This window comes from Mandrillus leucophaeus, unplaced genomic scaffold (assembly GCF_000951045.1).
Source record: "Mandrillus leucophaeus isolate KB7577 unplaced genomic scaffold, Mleu.le_1.0 Scaffold626, whole genome shotgun sequence".
NCBI lineage: Eukaryota > Metazoa > Chordata > Mammalia > Primates > Cercopithecidae > Mandrillus > Mandrillus leucophaeus.
The window spans coordinates 1,339,802-1,361,242 of record NW_012106764.1 but is presented as its reverse complement, the minus strand read 5'-3'; the positions used below and the strand labels follow the sequence as shown (position 1 = coordinate 1,361,242).

The 21,441-nt window shown below is 46.3% G+C and overlaps 1 protein-coding gene across 3 annotated transcripts in view; it reads right to left on the bottom strand.

Moving 5' to 3' along the window:
* Nucleotides 1-5,881: 5,881 nt before the first annotated feature.
* The window catches only part of SLC5A9 (solute carrier family 5 (sodium/sugar cotransporter), member 9), a 78,697-nt gene continuing 63,137 nt past the window's right edge, over nucleotides 5,882-21,441 (bottom strand). For 2 of the 3 annotated variants that reach the window (XM_012000344.1, XM_012000346.1), the window contains 6 exons: nucleotides 20,578-20,685; nucleotides 18,476-18,626; nucleotides 16,396-16,564; nucleotides 14,707-14,922; nucleotides 11,575-11,734; nucleotides 5,882-7,186 (listed from right to left, as the gene is read on the bottom strand). In XM_012000344.1, coding sequence (XP_011855734.1) covers nucleotides 6,978-7,186; nucleotides 11,575-11,734; nucleotides 14,707-14,922; nucleotides 16,396-16,564; nucleotides 18,476-18,626; nucleotides 20,578-20,685 — 1,013 coding nt within the window. In that variant the 3' untranslated portion in view covers nucleotides 5,882-6,977. The remainder of the gene's footprint in view (nucleotides 7,187-11,574; nucleotides 11,735-14,706; nucleotides 14,923-16,395; nucleotides 16,565-18,475; nucleotides 18,627-20,577; nucleotides 20,686-21,441) is intronic. The other variant, XM_012000345.1, reaches the window with a different exon arrangement.

The window sequence follows — 21,441 nt, the reverse complement described above, 5'->3', positions numbered from 1 at the left end:
CTTACTTAAGGCTAGAAATCTAGAGAGACACTCATTCTAGGTTAATGGATAACTGACACTGCTTTACCTGGGCTTCTAGCAGTTTCCGTCCCCTGTGACTGATGTGAACTCTCACACCCAAGGACATGGTTACGAGTCTCTCATGTTAAATTGAGTGCTTTGTGGTCCAAACTCAATAACAAAAACACTTTAGAAAACATTTTCTTCATGATATTTTTAAGAGTGCTATTTTTTAAAAACACCGTCCTTTCACAGTTCAAAGCTGCTTCTTAAAGTTATTGCTCATGGTAAACCCATTTCGATTCTATGAAAGCTACTTTGCAATGTTTTTCTATTTGTGCTGTTGCCTCTCAAGCTGGCATATGACTTTCCCTGTACACCCTCCACTACCACCAACCAACCCATCCACTTTCTGCCCCAAGGAGACAAATGTGGAATCGAATCAGAAGCACACAACGTCAACATGAGAAGCGTCCTTAGATTTCATCTAATCTAATTCAAGCCTTTTCGCCTCTCCTCTTTTAAGGAAGAAGCAACTGAGGGATGGCTAGGGAGGGTCATAAAGCAAGTAATGACAAAATTAAGCTAGGATACAAATCTTTTACCCACTCATCTAGTATTTTTACCACTGCCCCATGCACCAACTGGAGATGAGGTGGGGTAGGGGCCCTGAAAGGTTTCAGAGAGGTGGTTATAGCTCTCACTGTGGCAGCTGACAACTGACCCAATGGACAGGCAGTTTCCTTTTAAGTGACTTGGTAGAAGGCCTGACATCACCTTGCAATTGAAAGGGAGGCTAAGAACCCTGCTGAAATATATACATATATTGTGAGCCAGGTGACATCTCATATGTACATATGGGCAGGTAGAGATGGAGAGATCAACCTGAGAACAAGGCCCTGCTGGAATGGGAGAGCATGGCAAAGATGACAGGTTTGGAAAGGGGCCACGGGAGCATTAGAGTCAATGAGGCTGAAGGTTCACATTAGACTGGAACAACTGAGGCACAAATGGTGAATGCTACCCTCTGAGATTCCTCAAATACACGGGACATTCTGAATGTGAAGGGGGTTGTTGGAACTTGGAGACAAAAAAGGCTGCTTTGCTTTTTAATTTTTAGAGGCTGTCCTGAAGTTCACATTTGGGTGTTGACCGGCCTTTCTGAAAAGGAGATACTTGTCTACCTACCTCTAGGAGTTGTAGGAATTTAATGAGACCTCACCCGTGGCAGGACTTCGTAACTCTAAAGTCTATACAGATTGTACAGATATTGTTTATTATTCTTTCTCTTGATTGTGGCTAAGAACTAAGGAATCCAGGGCCAAAATATAATGGAGTAAATTGAGCATGCATTCATTCACTCATTCATTGAACATTTATGAAGAGCTTACTAAATGTCCTAAAACAATGCAACCCCTAGATGAACACCACGCCTGCTTTCAAAGAGCACCAGTCTATGGCAAAGAAGAAATGAAAATAATTATAACACTTGCATGAAACTTGCTATGGTAGAAACACAGGGGCCTGTGGAGGCTCAGAGGAAGGACACAAAACCAACTTGGGTGAGCGGAGGAGGCAGCATGAAAAGTTAGTAGGAAATGCTTCCTGAGGTGAGTAGGAGATAGGCAGAAGGTAGATAGGAGATAGGTAGAAGGTCAAGGGTAAGTGTTCCAGGCAAAGGGAGCCGCATGAACAATGGCATGGGATATGGGAAGTAGGGCTGAATGAGAGGACCTTGGAGACCCCTTCAAATGGTGAGTGTGACAGACACACTAATGAAAATGTAAATGTGCATGTGACGTGTGTGCCTTCAGTAGACCTGCCCAGGGATTGGTGGTAATATAGGCCTCAACATGCCTGTTTCTGCAGCCCCTCCTATATCATTCTTGGCTTGCCCACTACCCCTGAAACACTTTTCATCTTCAAGGGCCTGGATGATTGTTGCTGAATCCTTGCATGGCCTTAAGCAAGTCCCATCCCTTCTAGAATTCTCCAGTGTCTCTTTCCGTGAAATGTGCGAGTCTGATTAGCTCATCACTGAGAGCCCTTCTAGGACTGACCCTGACCTGTGAGCTTCCTGCACTGCAGCGATTCACTTTTTGCCTCGGACTCTCCCCGACACCCTAGGAATGGAGCTTAGGTCTCCTGACTTTCGGCTTAGGGTCCTTTTCTTTCCACCACATTGGCTGTTTTACTGCATCATAAGAGTTAAAGGAGAAACATCCTGGTCCTCAGAGAACTGAGTCTAACTGAGAACTAAGAAGGTGCCAAAGCTTGAACACCATGGTACCCCTAGTGCCTGGAACAAGGTGCGGCCCATGACATTATTGATAGCGTTTAGTGCCAAAATGACAGAAATCTTGATTGTGAAACTTCAAAACTGGAGATAAACTCATATATCTCCTTGTATGGGTTGTTCCCTCTGCCTGAAAACGTTCCCTTCAGCACCCACTTCCTGTGGCCAGCAGCAAGGCTAAGACTCGATACTAGACAGGAGAGCTTCTCTCCCTGTGGGTAAGACTTCATGGCCAAAATCCTCCAGACTTTACCCTTTTCCCACTCCACAAAGCCCAACTTCAAAGCCTGATTTCCTGTAAAAAAAACTGTCTTTGTTTGGTTTCCCAGAAGCAGCACGTGAGACCAGGTGCCAGCGGTTTATTTCAGAGGAGATCCCAGGAAACACCACCCAGGAAATGGGGAAATGAGACAGGGAAGGGAAGGGAGCTATGCAGGGTGTGTTAATGGACATATTAACATGGTGGGCAGCTGTGCCTCATTGTCCCTGAGAACCTCTGAAAGATATTTTAGAGCAAGGCTCCAAGTTGTCCCACTTCAGGGCAAGGGACTGACAGTGCTTATCCTCAAACTCTTTTTCGTTGCTGGTTCAAGGCTGCTCCCAGGTGTGTCAACTCCCAGCACTTCTAGCTTGTTGTATGCAGGGATTGAACATTTCTCTACAGTCAGAGAAAGCCCTCAGCAGAGCGGTGAAGGGACTTTCAGCAGGAAGTCACAGCAAACAGGACTGCTGAGACCTAGAGGATATGGGCAAGGACAACGATAGCCTCTGCCCCAGTGGTGCAATGCCCATTCTCTTCAGTCCCTGGTCAGTAATCTTCACAGCTCTGCCTTAGAGGCAAGAGGCTAAATACAGACAGGGTTTATAAGGGGAAATTAAATATGCAGGGTTGACATTTACAAATGAATAAATAGTATCCCTATTTCATGAGAATTCATTGTGCACTTTTGTACCTTAACCCTTTTGCACATGGTGCCTCACTACCTTGTATGACTTTTTCTAGAAAACTCCCATTCATTCATCCTTCAAACTCCAGCTCTATTATGCAATTTTATGTTCTGCCCTTTCCTGATTTTCCTGGTAGAACTAATTCCTCCCTGCTCTTTTCTCTGACAGCATTTTGTGCTAGATCTAAAATAACATTGCTACGTAATGTCATGCCTCCTTATGTGTTCATCTTGCCTGCTACTAATAGCAGTAATAATGTGGGATGTTTTCCTTAGTTCAGCTAACAGCCAGGTCCTTATCACATGGCCATAAAAAATTAGGCTCACAGACGATTTGAAGGGTGAGAATAACAGGATTTATTGGGCAAAAAGGAAAAAATGGGTAACAGGGACTCTCTGCAAGGCCAGAGTTCCTGCTAGTGTAGGAATCCCACCTCACAGATTGAATTCCAGATTCCACCCAAGAAGAGGAGGGGCCAGGCTCCTCCCTGCTGCAAATGGCACGAATGTCTGTGGCTCCATCCCAGTGTGCACTCCTCTCAGTGCATAGGCCGGTTGGAGTTTTGCCAGGGAGCCCGTCCCACCTGGCTGTCTCAATAATAGCTAACATTTATTAAGTACTTTAGTTATATGCCAGGCACTATTTTAAATACTTTATTTGAATTAACTAATTTAATCTTCTCATCAACCCAGTGAAGTAGCTGCTATTACTGTCTCCATTTTGTGGATGAGAAAAGATAGAGAAGTTAAGCAACTTTTCCAATATCTTGTCATTAGAAAATGACAGAATGAGGATTTGATTCCAGAGGGTCAGTCTTTCAAGCCCCTGCAGTCTTCTTAACCACTGCACATAACAGCCTCTCTTTGGCTGTAGTACAGAAGAGACAAAACCCTGGGATATATTTCTAGCAATTTTCATAGGATCTCACGCCAAGCTGGAAAACACCATATGTGGAGAGTCTTAAATAGATAGAACAATATTTGCATTTTAGAAAAATCATTCTTGCTATAGTGCATAGGATGAATTGCAAGAAGAGAGACTGGGAAGAGAGATAAGAATCAAGGGGCTGTAGAAATGATCCAGACAAGAGATGAAGTCCCAAGTTTAGCATGGAACCTCCTTCCTGAGCTATCACCTGCTTACCTCCCAGTCACTGCACCACACATTCCCCAACATGCAGGCCCACCACTCATGCATGTGAAGGTGGTGCCCTGCACAAATACACCTGGCCAATAGGGGCATGTGGGAGCTGAAGTGAGCATGGGCTCTGGCTGCCACCTGTCACCCTATAGTGAGGATCTGTATCTGCCAAGAAAAAAGGCATCTTTTGCTCAGTTTCACAATGACGCATAAGGACTAGCAGCAGTCCTGTCTGCGTGTATCTTCCACTCCCGACATTTCAAACTATTTTTGTCCCTAGTTATATATGATTTTTCCCACCTTTTTGTTTTTAATCTTTGGTTTCCTCTGCTAGGGGCACCCTTTCACTCACTCATTTCATTCATTTATTCTTTCACTTATTCATATAACACAGAATTTTGTACCCACCATATGCCAGGTACCTATCTAGGTGAAGGGGATTCAGTAGGGAACTCACAATCTAGGGAAAGATGCCTGTTAATGAAAGAATCACACAAATATAGTAGTATACACTGACATATGCTTTGAAGGCAAAGTTGGGGGATCATGAGACTGTATCTTGGGTGTTAGGGGTTCATGTTTGGGATGTAGGTGTCTGTGCTTAGATCATTACCAGGACTGTGTGGCTTTACTTAGGATGTGACTTTTGAGCTGAGATGTGAAGAACAAGTAGGAATTAATCAGGCAAAATGGTAGGGAAGAGGAGTGGCCACCCTTCTGCAGTCCTGCTGTATTCAACAGCACGTCTTGTCTTTGGGTCAGATGAGATACGTCCGGAGTTCAGTAGAGGCTCAGGACAGTAAAGGAGGAGGAGGAGGGCCAAGATTGGAGGAATGGAGAAACATCTCTCAAATCTACAGAGGGGGAGGGGACAAAGAGCCAGGCAGAAGGCAGGAAGTTGGAGACTAAGGAAGAGACCTCTGAGAAATTCTGGGAGCAGGCTCCTGAGGAACATCTAAAAATAAGATATTCAGTATCCAATTTTAGATTGTGCTTCTGTGGTTTAGAATTCTTCTCCCCAAACCTTCAATATAATATGTCACACACAAATACTAGTGTGAAAGGTTTTGGGAGCAATCAGAGGAAAACTGAGTTCTCAGTAAGGATTAACGGGAAACAACAGAGAGGGCAGAGCCAACTAAAGTGAGAAGCAAGGTCACAAGGTCAATGGAAACAAAAATTTGGAGGCTGCAGCGACAGGAGGTATTTATGGAATCTGCTGTGTCTACACCTCAAAGAAATAGAATTTTATTTTTATCCAGTTGTAATTACTAGTCAGTATAAATGGATGAGAGTAGGGGCAGCCTCAACTGGGAGATAGGAGAAGAAAGGCGTGCCCACACCTGGTGTCTGTCAGTAAACTGGGGCTGTGATCTCACTCTAGGTGTCTGAGACTCAGTTACTTAAACTCCAAGTCAAGGAGACTCATCCCTAACAGCTAACACCCCAAGTTACTACCCAGCCAGCCGCAGCACAAAGCCTACCAGGACCATGGAGAACTAATTAACTCAATACACACTTATTGAACAGCTGTTATTTTCTGGGTACAAAGTCACTTGGGACATGGCCCTTGGTCCTTGCCCCCTGGAGTCTTCCATCTCGGTGTGATCAGTGCTGTGACAGAAGCAGGTCCAGGGCTATGGGAGCAGGCGTGGGACCTTGACCCAGGTTTGGACATTGCGGCAGCTGCCTGGCGAAGGGACACTTAACTGGGGTCACAGTGTATTCCAAGGTATGCAGATACACGGCAAGCAAAGGGAGAAGGACAGAGAGGCACAGGCACAGTGGCTCCCAGGCTGTTTGTGCTGCCCGCTGTGGGGCTTATCCTTAAATACAGAGTAACATGTCTTGATTCCTCGTGGTTTTCACAAGTCATGTCTCTCTGTTTCTCAAGGCCATAGAGATTTTGTGCATATTTGGGCTAGAGAGTAGGAAGAGGCAGAATTTAAATAGTGCTTTGGATAGTCCCTTGTCCAAGAGCTTTCTGCCCAAAACACCATCTGTCACCATGCTTAAAGTCCACCCTTGGCTCCCCACTCCTTCGGGTCTGACAGTCACCACTGTGGAGCCACCAATGGAAATATAGGACCCTCCTGGGTAAATTCATGCTACAAACAGATTATTGGTAAGAATAGAAAGATAGACAGGTAGGGGAACCAGAAAGGGGAAGAGAAAGGAGGATAACGGGGAGCAAAAGTGCTCTTGGATTTTTGCAAATTTCTTGCTGCTCCTTTTCTTGTATCCTCCACTTTTCTAACCTCAAGACACACATTCAGTAAAGCTACTGAATACATTCAACAAGAGGATGGAAACAGTGTGTTTGAGGTAGGTCTGTAAGGCAATGTATCAGAAAGATTGGGGAAATCCCGTGTGACTCCTGCTGGGTGGCCCTGAACAAACCCAGTGCTCTCTCTGGGCTTCTGTTTCTCCACTCGTCAAGTGTGCAGGTTGAGTTGGATTCTCCTCAGGGGATCTTGCAGTCTTGACTTCTGTGGTCTCCAGTTTAGACAGCAAAGTAAGAGGAGAGCCTGTTTCTGTGGCTGACAGACTTGAGCTTTGTTAGTCTGTCTACACTGAAGCCAGGTCTGGGGAATCATGCAAAATAGCCCCAGAGGAAGATGTTGATGGCCAGCAAGAGGACAGCATTGATGTTGCAGACATGTCTCCAGAGTGGCTCCTCCTCAATGCTCGTCAGCTTCTGTTCTAGCGCAGCCTTCTCTGCTGGGCTCAGGGCCTGCTCCGGTGCTCCAGAGAGCCCACAGAAGCAGCTCCAGAGCAACTTTCCCCAGGACCTGCTTGGGGCTGGAGGGACAAAGCCAGAAGAGGAAGAGGAGCAGGAGGGGAAAGGCAAAGAAGATTGGAGAAAGGAAAGTGATAGGAGAGTAGGGGAGGGAGAGAGATGGTGAGAAACTGAAGGAAAATATGGGGGGTGCACAGGAAATGGGGAGGGGTGAAGCTATTGACTTGTACTTTCTGCAAACTACAGACCAAGGGCTGAGCTGGTACTCTAGACTAAGTTCTGACCTTGGCCACAGCATCCAAACACTCATGTAGTGGAAGCACTACTTTCTTGGAGAGGGGATGGTGTGTAAACGTGGCAGGATAATGCAGTTCATCCCAATTCATAGCACAAGTTCTGAATAAGGGCAGAAGGAAGGAGCATTATCTCACCCAGGAAGAAGGAGGCGTTTGAACCAGGCAGACTGCCACAACTGCAATTGGAAAGGGCACTGGGCTGCAAGCCAGAAACCTGGTTCCAGGGCCAGCTCTGCCATTAGCTGACTGTGAGGCCATATGCAAATCACTCAGCTTCTCTGAGCTGGAGGTTCTTTCTGTCTCAGATGTATCAATGACATATACCCCATTCTTCTCTGGGTTGTTCTGACTACCAAATGAGGATGGAAATTGGACAGCACTTTAAAAAGTTACCAGTGCTGGAGCAGTGGGAGAGGTTCTGGTGCATATGATATTCTAAATGTACATGAGACCGAACCCATGGCGACACGGGCTTCCTCAGGGTGAGAAAGGGGCCTGCTCTGAGGTTAAAATATAGCACAATTCACTAAAAACTAAATTCAAAAGAATTAATAAGGTAAATATTTTTAAGTGTTTTAAAATCAACAGATATTATATCACAAATAAAATTAATATAAAAATCCTTTCACTGAGATTGAAAAGAATGCACTGGGAATGAATGCTTTATTATTTTAATGTGTTTAGAGTGTGGTAGCTGGTAAGTTCAATAAAACCACAGGGTGTCAGAGATGCAAGAACCTTGGATACCATCTGGTCTGGCTCCCTGATTGCACAGAGACGAAAAAAGTCTCAGGAAAGGGAAGAGATTTATTTAAGGTCACATAGCAACAGAACTGCACTAATGGTAATATGAATTCAGCATTTCATTTGTACTAAGCTTTATCATTTTCCAAGCTGATTGAAACATTCTCTCTTTTGATTCCCTTGGCAAACTTCTGAGACAGAGGATGCACAGAGCTTCATATTTAAATTCCTTTGCCCAGAGAGCCTATGTCACTAAAGGAGTTATTAAGTGGTGTGCCATAACTCAATAAATTCATATCTGAAACCTGGGATGTACATATTTCTTTCAAATCTACTCTGCTGTCCTTTAAATATATATGTATATATTTTTTTATTTAAAAATATTTTATATACATATTTTATATTTTTATATATATATAAATATATATATTTTTTGAGACAGGGTCTCACTCTGTTGCCCAGGCTGGAGTACAGTGGTACATTCATGGCTCACTGTAGCCTCAACCTTCTGGACTCAAGCAATCTTCCCATCTCACCCTCCTGAGTAGCTGTGACCACAGGTGTGCACCACCACACCCTGCTAATTTTTGCATTTTTTGTAGGTACGGGGTTTTACCATGTTGCCCAGGCTGGTCTTGACTCCTGAGTTCAAGCAATCCCCCTGTCTTGGCCTCCCAAAGTGCCGGGATGACAGGCATGAGCCACTGTGCCAGCCTCCTTTAAATATTTTTAACTTTCCTTTTCAGGACTCAACATTATACTGCCTGGCTTATGCCTGCCTGCAGGTTTTTTGAGACAGGGTGCCTTTTCCCTATTTCTGATGTTTGTTTCTCTGGGCAGGGAAGGAGCTTTAGTGTATAACGGCACCAGCCTTTCCCTACCCTTCTACTTCCTCATGGTGGTGGTCTGTGAAGGGGGGGTGAGCTTCTCTCATTGGACTTCTTGGCTGACTTGGTGCCTTCTTTTTCTTGCTTGGGAGCAAGTTATCCACAGGGAGCAGGCATTCCTCTCGGCTTCTCCAGGGATGACTCTGTCCCTTGGCCTGGGGACCAACCAGGGAGTAGTTTCATTTGTGTAACTCTGTGTAAGTTTGCCTAGTTCTGGGGTTCAGCAGTGGGAAAGTACAAGCTGTCTCCTTCCTCTTTCTCTGTAGGAGCTTCTTTGCAGCTTTGCCCCTTCTTCCTTCCTCCTCTTGGCAGTTGCCTCATCTACAAAAGCTCATGCTCTCAGATTGCTTTCTTGAATACCATAAGTTTTACAAGGCCCAGGACCCAGTCTTTGCAATGATGATGGGGGAGCAGTTTAAAAATATATATATATATATATTTGCAAAGCAAAATATCATTAAGTAATAGGGGCAACTGATAAGACCAGGCAGGGTGATGTTGATCTTTGGTAGTATCTTCTGAAGTGAGCCTATGTGGGTTTTAACCACGAAAGTTTGGAAAAAATTATATCCATCGTTATGAATAGCTTTTTATACTGGATTATTGGCTTTTAACTGCTGTAGCTTGGGAAGAAGCTTTGAGCCTTAGACCTTGGTGGGATTCTGGGGGTTGTGATGTCATTAACGTTAGGCAAGTGGCTGTTTCTCTAGAATCAAGGCCTTAAGCAAAGGTGAAGGGCCTCAAGAAAGGTGGAATCCTTTGCAGGTCTGGAGGAAAGTATAGGGCCCCTCAAACCTGGCAAAGGCACGAGAACCGAGTGGCATGGCATTGCCAACCATGCTGGTGCAGCAAGTGATGCTTTGCTAATCCTGTCTATGCTCTTAGCTCGCTAGAAATATTTAAAGTTTGGCCCAGAGAGGCTGGTATAAAACTAGAGCTACGGCCAATCCAATGAGAGAAAGTAGCTGCAGCTGCTGAGGGAACCCTAACTCCATCCAGGCACTGAGACCTGTTTTTTAAAAAACTTAATGATTTTACTGTTTTTTCACGTGAAGATGCATTTTATTTCTCTGCCTGGATGTTATAAACAATGGCATACCATTGTGTTTAAAAGCCCAATATTACTACATTATTGACATTTTTATCCATTTTAGTGTAAACTCTACATCTTTGCACTACCTGTTTGCCTCCAAGAGATTCTCACCTCCTTGGGGACAGAGACTATGTCTTATTCATCTACTTGTATTGAGACCTTCTTTCACTGAGGCAGAAAATAGATCTAAGAATTAAATTTCTTTGAATTTTTAATTCACAAAGGCAAGAGAGATTGATTTCGGACTTTAATTTGCAAACTTATTTAACTTTTTGGATTTTATTTATTTATTTATTTTCCTGGGACACTTTTTTTTTTCTGTTACCTTTATTTTAGTTTCAGGGACACATGTGCAGGTTTGTTATATAGGTAAATTGCATGTCACTGGGATTTGGCATATAGATTATTTTGTCACCCAGGTAGAGCTTTATAGAGTTTAACATTTTCCTTGGGATTTTTTTAATTGAAAAAAATCTTTATAATGTTTTCACTCTATCATTAGAATGTTTTAATATTGTTATTTCGTTTAACTCAGGAAGGTGATAGCTGCATTGTGTCTAACACAGGTACCTCAAATCATGTCTTAAAATAATTTTCAACTGTAGATACTGTGTGGCCTTCGAGTAGATTTAGCTGACATACTCTTCTAACACGTGTAGGAACCCCGAGGGATGCACTTCATATGTCACATGGCTCATCGGCAGCTCGAGGAGACACCCGGAGGTGTGGGAGGGTGTTTTGGAGGAACCTCAGGAAACAAAACAACTGTATGGAGGCATGGCTGCTCTCATCCCACAAGGGACAACCACGCTTCTGTATGACTGTAGGCAGACTTGTTGAGCCCCGGGAGAGAGAAATAAATAATAAAGAAAAGTGGTGGTGGGGACACGGGTGAGGGGTTTCTTTGTCATGCCTCATGTTTCCTTCCATGTGGAGGGAACCCCGTGGGTGTAACATTCTTTGATTTTCTGCCCTTGTACTCATTCAACCTAGGGGAGAAGGGACTTCCGTGTGGGTGGATTTGGGAAGGATAAAGAGGACATGCTTAGCTGAGCCCTGCCCTTCTTTACAGGGAGGACAGGGCTGAGCCAAGCATGCCCTCTTTATTCTGTGCCCCGATCAGATCTGCTGGTGACTGGATGGGTACCTCCGTGGAATATGGGGGTTCAGTATTAAGAAGTGGATCTCCCCACAGATATAAACCAACTCTTTCCACTTACACTTGATCAGTAATGAGGGCACTGTTTTGGCTCCCATCTACCTAACTCATTTATCTTATTTTTCTAATAGTTCAATAGCCACGTGGGAAGGGAGTTAGGGTGATATTTATTGGGCTTCCTCAGAGGCCCCATCCCAAAGGCCGCCCACGACATAAGTCTGTGCCCACTTGTTGCTCTGTGATGAGTATCCCCCGGCCTGCCGCAGCCTACCTTCAGGCTGCTCCTGGCCCAGGCTCGAGTTCTCCGCTGCTCCACCTCCTGCGGGGCACTGCCCGGCTGGTATCTCGGATATTTCCGGAGTGCCCTCGTGGGCCTCCTTCTCTAGCTCAGAGAGGGGGCAGTTCCGAGTCCACCATGTCAGGCGTGTGAGCTGGAGGGAAAGAAGACACTGGAGTCAGCTGCCTTGGAGAGAAGTCATGCTGCAGAAAAACAGAGGCCCATTTGTGGAAGGCCATCCGGAAAACAGCAAAGGGTACAATGAACAAGGCCAGGACTGGGAGTCAAGTTTGATCTTAGACTTGCCCAAGGCTTGGATCTTAGCCCTGACTTCCTCTTTCTTCAAATATGAACACTCCCTGCTCTACATCAAGTGCTCTACCCCAGGCTTGTGCCAGGTGCTAGAATACAGACCTGAAACACACCTGGGTCCTGTCCTCATGGATTTTACAGACTGAGGGAAACGAGGCTGGACAGGGAGGCAGGCACTTGAGAATGAGGCTTCAAAGGTCAGGCTGAGGAGTTGCAACTTAAAGAGCAAAAACCCTGTAGGCAATGGAGAGTCACTGCAGACTTTAAGAAGAAGATAGAGACTGCAAGTGCCGGAATCTTCAAAGACCTCTTGGAGTGATTGAAAGGGGTCCAGATTGGAGGATAATGCAAAAATGAAGCCAAAAATAATGGACACCTGAGGAAATGGATAAAGGAGGTGAAATCAGAACAGTGTGACTGACTGAAAGAGCCAGATGAGGGACATGGGAGAGGCTAATACAGCTCCAGGGTTCCTGCCTTGGGTGACCAGACGTGTAGTGGTGCCTCTCCCAGGAATAAAGAACACAGGACAAGGAGTGGGTATTAGTGCTGGTGAGAGAAAGAAGAGAGATAGAGATAGATAGAGACAGAGACAGAGAGAGAGAGAACATGTGCACACACAAATATGATGATGTGCTTCAGGAGTCTGCAGGTCGTCCTAGTCGAGATGTTCAGGTGAGGAGAAATAAAACTTATTTCCTTGGATGGCCCTGATGGCTTTCTCTCTTCTCCTTTTTGGTGACTCAGCAAAATAAAACACAGCAGTTCTCTGCCTCATATCGGTGGTGTGGGACTTACCACTGCCTGAGCTCTGAGGCAGCTTTCTGGTGCATGTTGAGCTGGGTATCCCCTATCCTGCTCCCAACTTCTTACTTTCCGCTATGCTGGGCCCAGGCATGCATCTCTCTGGGATCATGAGAGCCTGGGAAGCTTCCTTGCTTATAAGTATCTCTCAATAAACCTTACCTAATACTTCTACTGGGTGTCACCAGTAGCATATGGACTATGTCTCTGTATGTCATCAGGGGACAGTTGGATTTTTGGTTTGAATCTTGGGAGAGGGGTTTTGGCTGTAGATAGAGAATTGAGAGTCAACTTTACATAGAAAGTGGTGAATTGATAGCCCAGGAGTGTTGTAGGGTGAGAGAGGTTATAGGCCATAGATGGGTTCCTAAGGAACACTGATATTTCAGCGCAGACAGAGAAGCCTGTGAAGAAGTCAAAAGAGTGATTTGAAGGGTAGTCAAAACAAACAAACAACAAAAATACAAAACCTAGGGGAGAAATATTTCATGGAAGGGAACAGAAGAGAGGTCTTCGGGGTGCAGGAAGTGGTCAGTAGTGTCCAGTTCTCTTGGGAATTCATTTAAGATAAAGACAGGAACATGACCTTTGATTTTAGCAATAAGATGTTATCAGTGACTTCAGTGAGAGAAATGTCAGCGGAATGTTGGGGACAACAGCCAGACAGCAGCAGCTGAGAAACAGACAAGAGGTGGGAAGTGGAGGCTGGGAAAGGAAACCATTCTTTGCAAAAGTCTGCTGTTGAAGGGAGGAGAGGGAGGCAGCAGGAACTAGAGGATAACAGGATTCAGGGAAGGATTTTCAATTGGGGAAGACTTCAGGATGAAGAGGGAGGAAACAGGCAATGCAGAAGAGGTTGAAGATTCAGCGGGAGGAGGGGCTCATTTCTGGTGTGAGCCACTGGAGAAGTCAGCCTGGGAAGGCCCTGCTTTTTTTGTGGGAATCAGTGAAACCAAGGGTATAAAGTCATCTTGCAAACTCTAAAGCACCATCCATCAAAAGAGTATTATCCCTGATATCCACTCCGTGTTTCAGGGACTGACTTCCAGCATGGGCTCTGTTATGGGCTGAATTGTGTCCTCCCAAAATTTCTACGTCAAAGTCCTAACCGCCAGTACCTCAGAATGTGACTGTATTCGGAGATGGGGTGTTTACAGACAATTAAGGTTAAATGAGGTCACCAGGATGGGCCATAATCCATTATGACTTAAAAGAAGAGGAGATTCAGTCACAGGCAGGCACAAGGGAAGACCGTGTAAAGACAAAGAGAAGGCAGTTTTTTACAAGCCACAGAAAAAGGCCTTGGATGAAACCAACGCTGCAGACACCTTGATCTCAGCCTTCCTGCTACTGGAACTGTGAAACCATACATTTCTGTTGCTTAAGTCACCCAGTCGGTGGTCTTTTATTTCAGCAGCCCTAGCTCTAGGCTGTAAGGAAAAAAGGCCGCAGAAGACCAAGCATCAGTGTTCAAGGGCTGTTGCTTGTGAGAGGTGAGGATTTCAATTTGAGTTCTTCACTTAATAAGCTCTCTGTTTCTTTTCTCTTGTATTTGTTTCTTGGCCACTTAAAATTCTCTATTCATTCTTCAAGGTCTAATTCAAAGTGTCCTCGTCAGTGTGCCCTCCCTGGGCCCCCAGGAGGTGACTGCCTCTCCCTCTGTGCTTGGCCCCTCCGATTGAGCTTGGCCCTTCTGCACTTTCTCTTTGTATAGTGGCAGCTTGTGTCAGCTCTGTTTCCCCCTGAGGATAAACTCTGGCAGGGACCATTCATCTTTGTAAGCCCAGCACAGTGCCTAGCACATAGTAAGTACTCACTGAGTAATTTTTGAGTTGAATGAATTACTTTTCATTGGGGAATTCATAGCCCAAGGAACTTTCCCTCCCAAGGACATCTGTGTGGCCAGAGGGGAGACCATAACCCAACAAAGTAAAAGTCAGCAGTGGAATTCCAGGCTATGGGGGAAGGGAGAGCATTTCTGGAGGGCCTCAGTATGAGCACAACACTTGCCTGTTCCTCGGGGATGGGAGTGGTACAGAGGCTGACGATGACGATGACGATGGCAGTGAGCCCGCAGAGAAGGAGTGCAAAGTACAGGTAGTGGAAGTCCTTCAGCACTGCTGGCCTCCGGTCTACCTCCCCACAGGCTGGCGCTGGATATGAGAACTCCAGGATCATGCGCAGAAGCCCCACTCCCAGGCCAGACATGAGGCCCCAGAAAGCTCCCTGTGAAAGAGGGCAGACATGAGCTGAGGTGCTATCCAGGTGGGAGACCCTAGGAAGGTAAAACTACTCTGTCGCCAAATCTGTCTCCCACTGATTTATTACCACGCTGGGAAAATCCATCTACTAATGGGGAAATGAGTTCCCCATTAGTACTGAGACTTTGTCTTAACTGAAAGGCACAGTGGCATAGGAGTTGTAGAGTCACATAGACTAAGATTTGAATCCTGGCTCCATTGTGAACTGACTGAACGAATGACTCAGCCTTGCTGACTCAGAGTTGTCTCATTGGGGGCAGTAATTTAAAAATTCATAAAATTAAAACAGTACGAAGTAATTAATAGATCGTTAATATTCAACTACAATGGAATAAACTTTTGTAATAATCAGGGAATACCAGGATCCCCTTCCCAGCCTTCTATTATGATAAATCAGAAATCAGAATAGAGACTTTCCTTTTGTTGTTGTTGTTTTTAAGAAAAGCTCTGGTACCTCTCATGTCTTTCTTCTTTATACCTCCACTTGGCCCTAACCTGTACCTGTTCCCAGCATGTAAGAGTATAGGAGATACTGATCCTGATTTCAAAAACTTTGGAATGAGCAGAAACACCCAGAGTTCATCCAGGTCCTGCTGTGTGGCATCATTGTCAGTGAGATGAGACCTGTGCAGACAGTAGACACTTGCTTAGGTGTACTATCAAGGGAGGGGGTTCTATGACCTCATTTTCAATGACCTTGAACTCTCACATTGTTTTTGTGGAGCGGTGTCCATGATATCCATCAGCTTCTCAGGGTACAGCCAGCCTGTCTCTTCTAGGCTATCCTGGGGAGTAACCAAGCCTCCAGTCCTGGGGTACCCCTTGCTTCCTCCCAGATTCTGTCAGGTTTCAGGGCCGTTGCATGAATGATGCATGTGCAGGAACCCTTGTAAGGTCACACTTTGTCATCATCATTGTCATTGCTGTTATTTTGCTTACACATAGAACCTTATAGTGTTAGAGATGGAACAGACCCTAGAGATATTACAGTCTCTCTTGCACGTTCACATACACTGTTCCTTGTGTCTGGAACATTCTTCCCCCTCCCATTAATCCTTCAGGCCTCAGCTCAGATGTCACTTCATCCAGGAAGTCTTCCCTGACCCCTCCCAGGAGCCCCATAGGTTAGGTGCTTGTGCTCTTTACTCTCCCACCAGCCAGCATACTTTATTATTATTGCTTATTCAGTTATCTCTCTGCCAGCCCAGCAATGGCACAGCTATGTGAATCTCGTAAACCATTGCATCTCTGGAGCTGCCATTATAAGACTGATAAATGTTTGTTGAGTGAATGAATGAATCTAGGCCAGATGCTATGGTCAGGAAAATGGAAGCCTAGAGGGAAAGTGGATTTTCCCAAGGTCATAGAGACCAGGTGATTGAGAGACCAGGTCTCCAGCCCCTCTGCTGTATGTGAGAGACAGTTGCACTGCACTCACGGGCTCTGTGACTCTCTTGCAGAAGATGGCCAGCAGGAAGAGAGCAGTGATGGGAGGGGCCAGGTAACTGGTGACAGCCTGGATGTAGTCGAAGAGCTGCCCACTGTTGGAGCTTTGGATGATGGGGATCCAGAGGATGCTGATGACAACCAGGAACACCACAAACACTCTGCCAGAGAGAGCACAGGGCACTGAGGCACACTCGGGTGGGCATGGTGTGGTGTGGGGTGAAGGTGATGGGCAGGAACCAGGAAGGGGGAAGGGAGGGACACCACAAACACTCTGCCAGAGAGAGCATAGGGCACTGAGGCACACTCAGGTGGGCATGGTGTGGTGTGGGGTGAAGGTCATGGGCAGGAACCAGGAAGGGAGAAGGGAGGGAAATGCACAGTCGGTAGATCAGAGAAGGTTGGCAGCCAGAATCTCAAATACTAAGATTCAGAAACTTAGTCTCAAAATCCTGGAATATTGGAATTGTGGAATTGAAGAAACTTATAATTCTAATGCCTCCATGGCACTTATATATTAGATGCCTTCAAGGTCACGTCACCCAGCTGTTGCTTTTCACGGAGGAATTCATACATTCTGCCCCATCCCCACCCCAGTAAAAGGTCTCTGGTCTCTGCGTAGCATGTCTTCCCCTCTTTTCCATCCCAGCCCGGTGTAAGGCAGCTCTTTCCCAGCATAACTGCAGCTTCCAGGAACTGCTCCCTCCTCCAGGCGCTGATCCTCTCTGCCTTACTGTGGCATTGATCTTGGGAAAGAATCCCACTTACTCACCTGACTCCCTCTCAGCAAACTGTGGCTCAGACCTAAGTCCCCAAAGCATTCTGCATGTATGATTTTGCAGATGTGTGAAGTAGATGAAAAACTTTTCTTGGATGTGTTGGGTGCAATAACACATATGACCAGTAGATAGAGCCCGAACCTCACTGATTGAGGAAATGATAGCAAAACCAGTTTATGTGCACACATAAGGAATGCTTCTTTTGACATGTCACTGCATACCTGTCTTCTCCTCTCCTTTTCCTCCCATTTTGCCTCTCTTAGACTCCACTAGAGCATCAGCTACCCAAGTAGCTTCCCTGCCGCTCGTCCCCCTCCTCTTTGCACAATCTGTCCTGCACTCAGATCCTGCAATGGCCAGTCCCCTTGCCTAGGGCTGGGGGTGCACAGATGAGCAGGCAGTAGGAATCCATTAGGCAGCCCTGGGCAGAAGGCATCCTGGTGGAAAGAACAGTGAGTGCAAAGGCAGGGAGATGCAAAAAAGCAAGATTCTTCAATTCAATTTCCTAGCCACAAAGTGGGAGAACTTTAGTCCAGAAACCCAAGTAAGGGAACCTTCGATTATGAAACAAAGATTTTAAAAAGGGCCCCTTAACCTTATGTGAACTACAAATCTGCAGCCTATGGAAAACCAAAAATAGTAGCCACCAACTTAGGCTTTTAAAAGCATAAAACTGTTACCTACAGATAAAGTTCAAATTCCTTAGCTTGGTGTCCAAGGCTCTGCATCATTTGGAGACAGCCCTCCCATGAAAATCTCCATTGACGCAAATACCTTGCTGTGTTACCTGTGTTTCCACCTTTCTTATTAAACTGTGAGCACCCTGAGGGCAGGGCCATATGACCCATCCATGGGTCCCCTGCATGTGGGACGTGATGCATCGTAGATGTTCAGAGTGAATCTGATGGATTAAATTAATAGCATTTTTTTTTAACCGGGCGTAACATCCAGAGTTGGTTGGGAATACCTTGGGTGAGCTGCTTGCTAAATTTCCTTGCGCTTACACAGTTTACCTTTCATTTCTTAAGTACTTTTTTTATCTCTCAATAACCCTGTTGATCAATTCCAAGATAAAGTTACCAGGGAAGAGGTGTTTTTTCCTATTATTCAGAAAGAAGGAGTGGTCCAGGGTTGGGGAAGGACTTACTTGAAATCATGTGGAGAGCTGGAGCTTGAACCCAGTGCTCTGGCTGCCAGTCCAGGGTCCAACCCAGCCACACCTGCTCAGGGTAACCCAGGGCAGGGGAGAGGGGAGAGGGCACTTGGGAAGGAAGGAAGGAGGGGCCAGCGCACCTGCCCACCACCATCAGCTCCTGCTCTGTTGCCTTCCTGCGGAAGTGCTGCCACACGTCAATGGCGAACAGGGTGCTGCTGCTGTTGAAGATGGAGGTGAGTGAGCTCATGAGGGCGGCCATGATCACGGCAATCATCAGGCCCCGCAGACCTGGGGAGAGATGAGGCTCATGTGAACGGCTGGCCTGTGAAGGCCGACTCTGCCAGGACCACAGAAGCTGTTAGAGCGTTCTGCAGAGTCAGGAGCTGGGGGTGGGGATGAGAGAGGGAAGGGGCTGGATGAGGCTCCCATCCAGCACAGATAAGAAATCCAAGACCACAGAACTACAGGTTGGGTTCTGCCCAGGCTCTCTCCCTGCCTTTCTATGTGGCCTTGCATGACTCATTTGCCCCTCCACCTCCCACCCTGAGCCTCAGTTTCCTCATCCATCCTATTAAGGCATGTAGGACTAGGTTCTCTGAAGCTTTAACATCTCAGTCTAGGTTTCACAGCTTGTAGATACTTGGTTAGTGGGTCGCTGCTGGGGAGAGGAGAAAGGTGATTATTAATAATTGGGTGGATCTGTTTAGTGTTTCTATACCTTCTTCATTGACATGGTGGTGTTGGGCTAAAGCCCTGGCCTGGGAGGTAGCAGCTTTGGGCTTGTTTCCTGGCTCTGCAAGTAACCAGTTGTATATATGATCCTTGGACTAGCTCCTTGCCATTTCTGGGCCTATTTTTCCACTTGAACAAGGGAGGATGGGGCCCACTGATATAGAAGTTTCTCTGACGGTGACCAAGCTTCTAGAGATATGACTGCTCACCCCTGGGGAGATCATCCCAGCCCGGGTCCCACCTCAGTCCTCTTTCCCTCCAAATCCATATATTTGACCACCTTCTGATGTCCATTTCTCTCCCTTGGAGCACCACAGGTGCCTCAGACTCAAGTGCTCCAAACTCAGGTGCCCATCTCCCTCTGGGGACTTCTGTTCCCCTCTTTAGTTATTATCTTTCGAGCCCCACAGCAGAGCTTAGGGCTACTTGAGACCCTTGCTCTGCTCCCCTCCCTGCTTACCTCCAATCTGCCCCTCAGGGCAGCTCTGTCCTAGCTGGGCCTCCCTCCATGGCCACTACTGCCTGGATTTACTCCTCCTTCTACCACAGGGAGGGAATATCTCTACTCTCTGCTGCCCTTCATAATCCTACCTCTCTTCGTATGTCCCTAATCTCAATATCATTATAAAACCACCATCTAAAGGCCAAGATCTGAGAGCCTTCTAGGATTTCTCTGTATTATCCCTCAAATCAAGTCCTGTCAATTCAACCTCACAAACATCTTTAAATCCTTTCTCTTCATCTCTGATGCCACTGACTTGGTCCACCTATCTGGACCACTGCAAACACCCCATGGACAATCTCCCTGCCTACCCCCAAGCCTGCCTCATACAGAGTCATCCACGCAGACTGGTCTTGCTGAAACACAAAGCCAGTCATGCTCTCTCTGACCAAAACCCCCCAGTGTCCCAGCACTCTGCTCCAGAACAAGGCTTGGCGGTGACATCCCAACCAGGAAGGTTGTCTTCATTCCTCCTGGCTCCTGCATCCACACTGGGCCTCTTTAAGCTCATACTTCATGCTCTCTCTTCACCTTGGGCCTTTGCAGGCACAGCTTCTCATCCCTAGAATGACATTTCCTATGCCCCTCCGGCTGTGTCTGCCTAAGATTTAACTCGGGATGCAGCTCCATTTCCTTCCTTCTGGGAGACCTTCCCGACATCCTCCAGCTGGGTCAGGTGCCTCCTTAGGGCTCCCTTAACCCATACTGGGTCACCACATTGGTTCCACTGGATTGTGCCTCTGGCAAGTCCAGGCACCCTGGAGACCGCGTGATGCCTGAGCAGGGGCCTGCCTTTTATCTCTACATCTCCAGAACCTGCCCACAGAGCTGATGTCTTATGTACAAATGCTTGTAAAAAGTGTGTGTGTGTGTTAGGATGGGGGTGCAGAGGTGAATAGTTTTCTTCCCTCTTCCCATCCATGTTAGTGCCATCCCTCCTGGGCAATGGAGATTGGAGGAGGCTGGAGGTGAGAGTGCAGAGTGGGCTGGGGAGGAGAGACTCACCAACAGGCATGAGAGTCATGACCAGCTTGGGGTAGGCAATGTTGGAACATCCCACTCGAGCCCCACAGATGCTTTGGCAGACATCAGGGTCCACGCAGCCCACCTCATCTGTGGAAGAAGTGATGGCAGTTAGAGTCCATGATCTTGTGCTTTCTCAGGTTGGCCTAGTATTTGCTTTCCAAAACTACAGGATAATGTTCACTGGAGACTGACAGGGACCCGTGTCTTCAAGGTCAAGGGGCAAATGGTGTCCAGGTCTTTGGTAAGTTTCTTGCCCATACACTTTCTACCTGATTCACATTTTTTTCTACTGAAATATTTATTATATGTTTGGCCCACAAAGCCTAAACTGCTTACTATGTGTTCTTTTCTTTTCTTTCTATCTTGTTTTGTTTGTTTGTTTGAGATGGAGTCTTGCTCTGTCGCTCAGACTGGAGTGCAATGGCGCAATCTCGGCTCACTACAACCTCCACCTCCCGGGTTCAAGTGATTCTCCTGCCTCAGCCTTCTGAGTAGCTAGGCACGTGCCACCACGCCCAGCGAATTTTTGTATTTTTAGTGGAGACGGGGTTTTACTATGTTGGTCAGGCTGATCTCAAACTCCTGACCTCATGATTCATCCACCCCGGCCTCCCAAAGTTCTGGGATTACAGGAGTGAGTCACCGTGCCCGGCCTTCTTTTCCTTTCTTTGCTTTGCTTTGCTTTGCTTTGCTTTGCTTTCCTTTGCTTTCCCTCCACCCTCCCTCCCTGCCTCCCTCCCTCCCTCCCTTCCTTCCTTCCTTCCCTCCTCCTCCTCCTTTTCTTTCTTTCTTTTCTTTCTTTCTTTCTTTCTTTCTTTCTTTCTTTCTTTCTTTCTTTCTTTC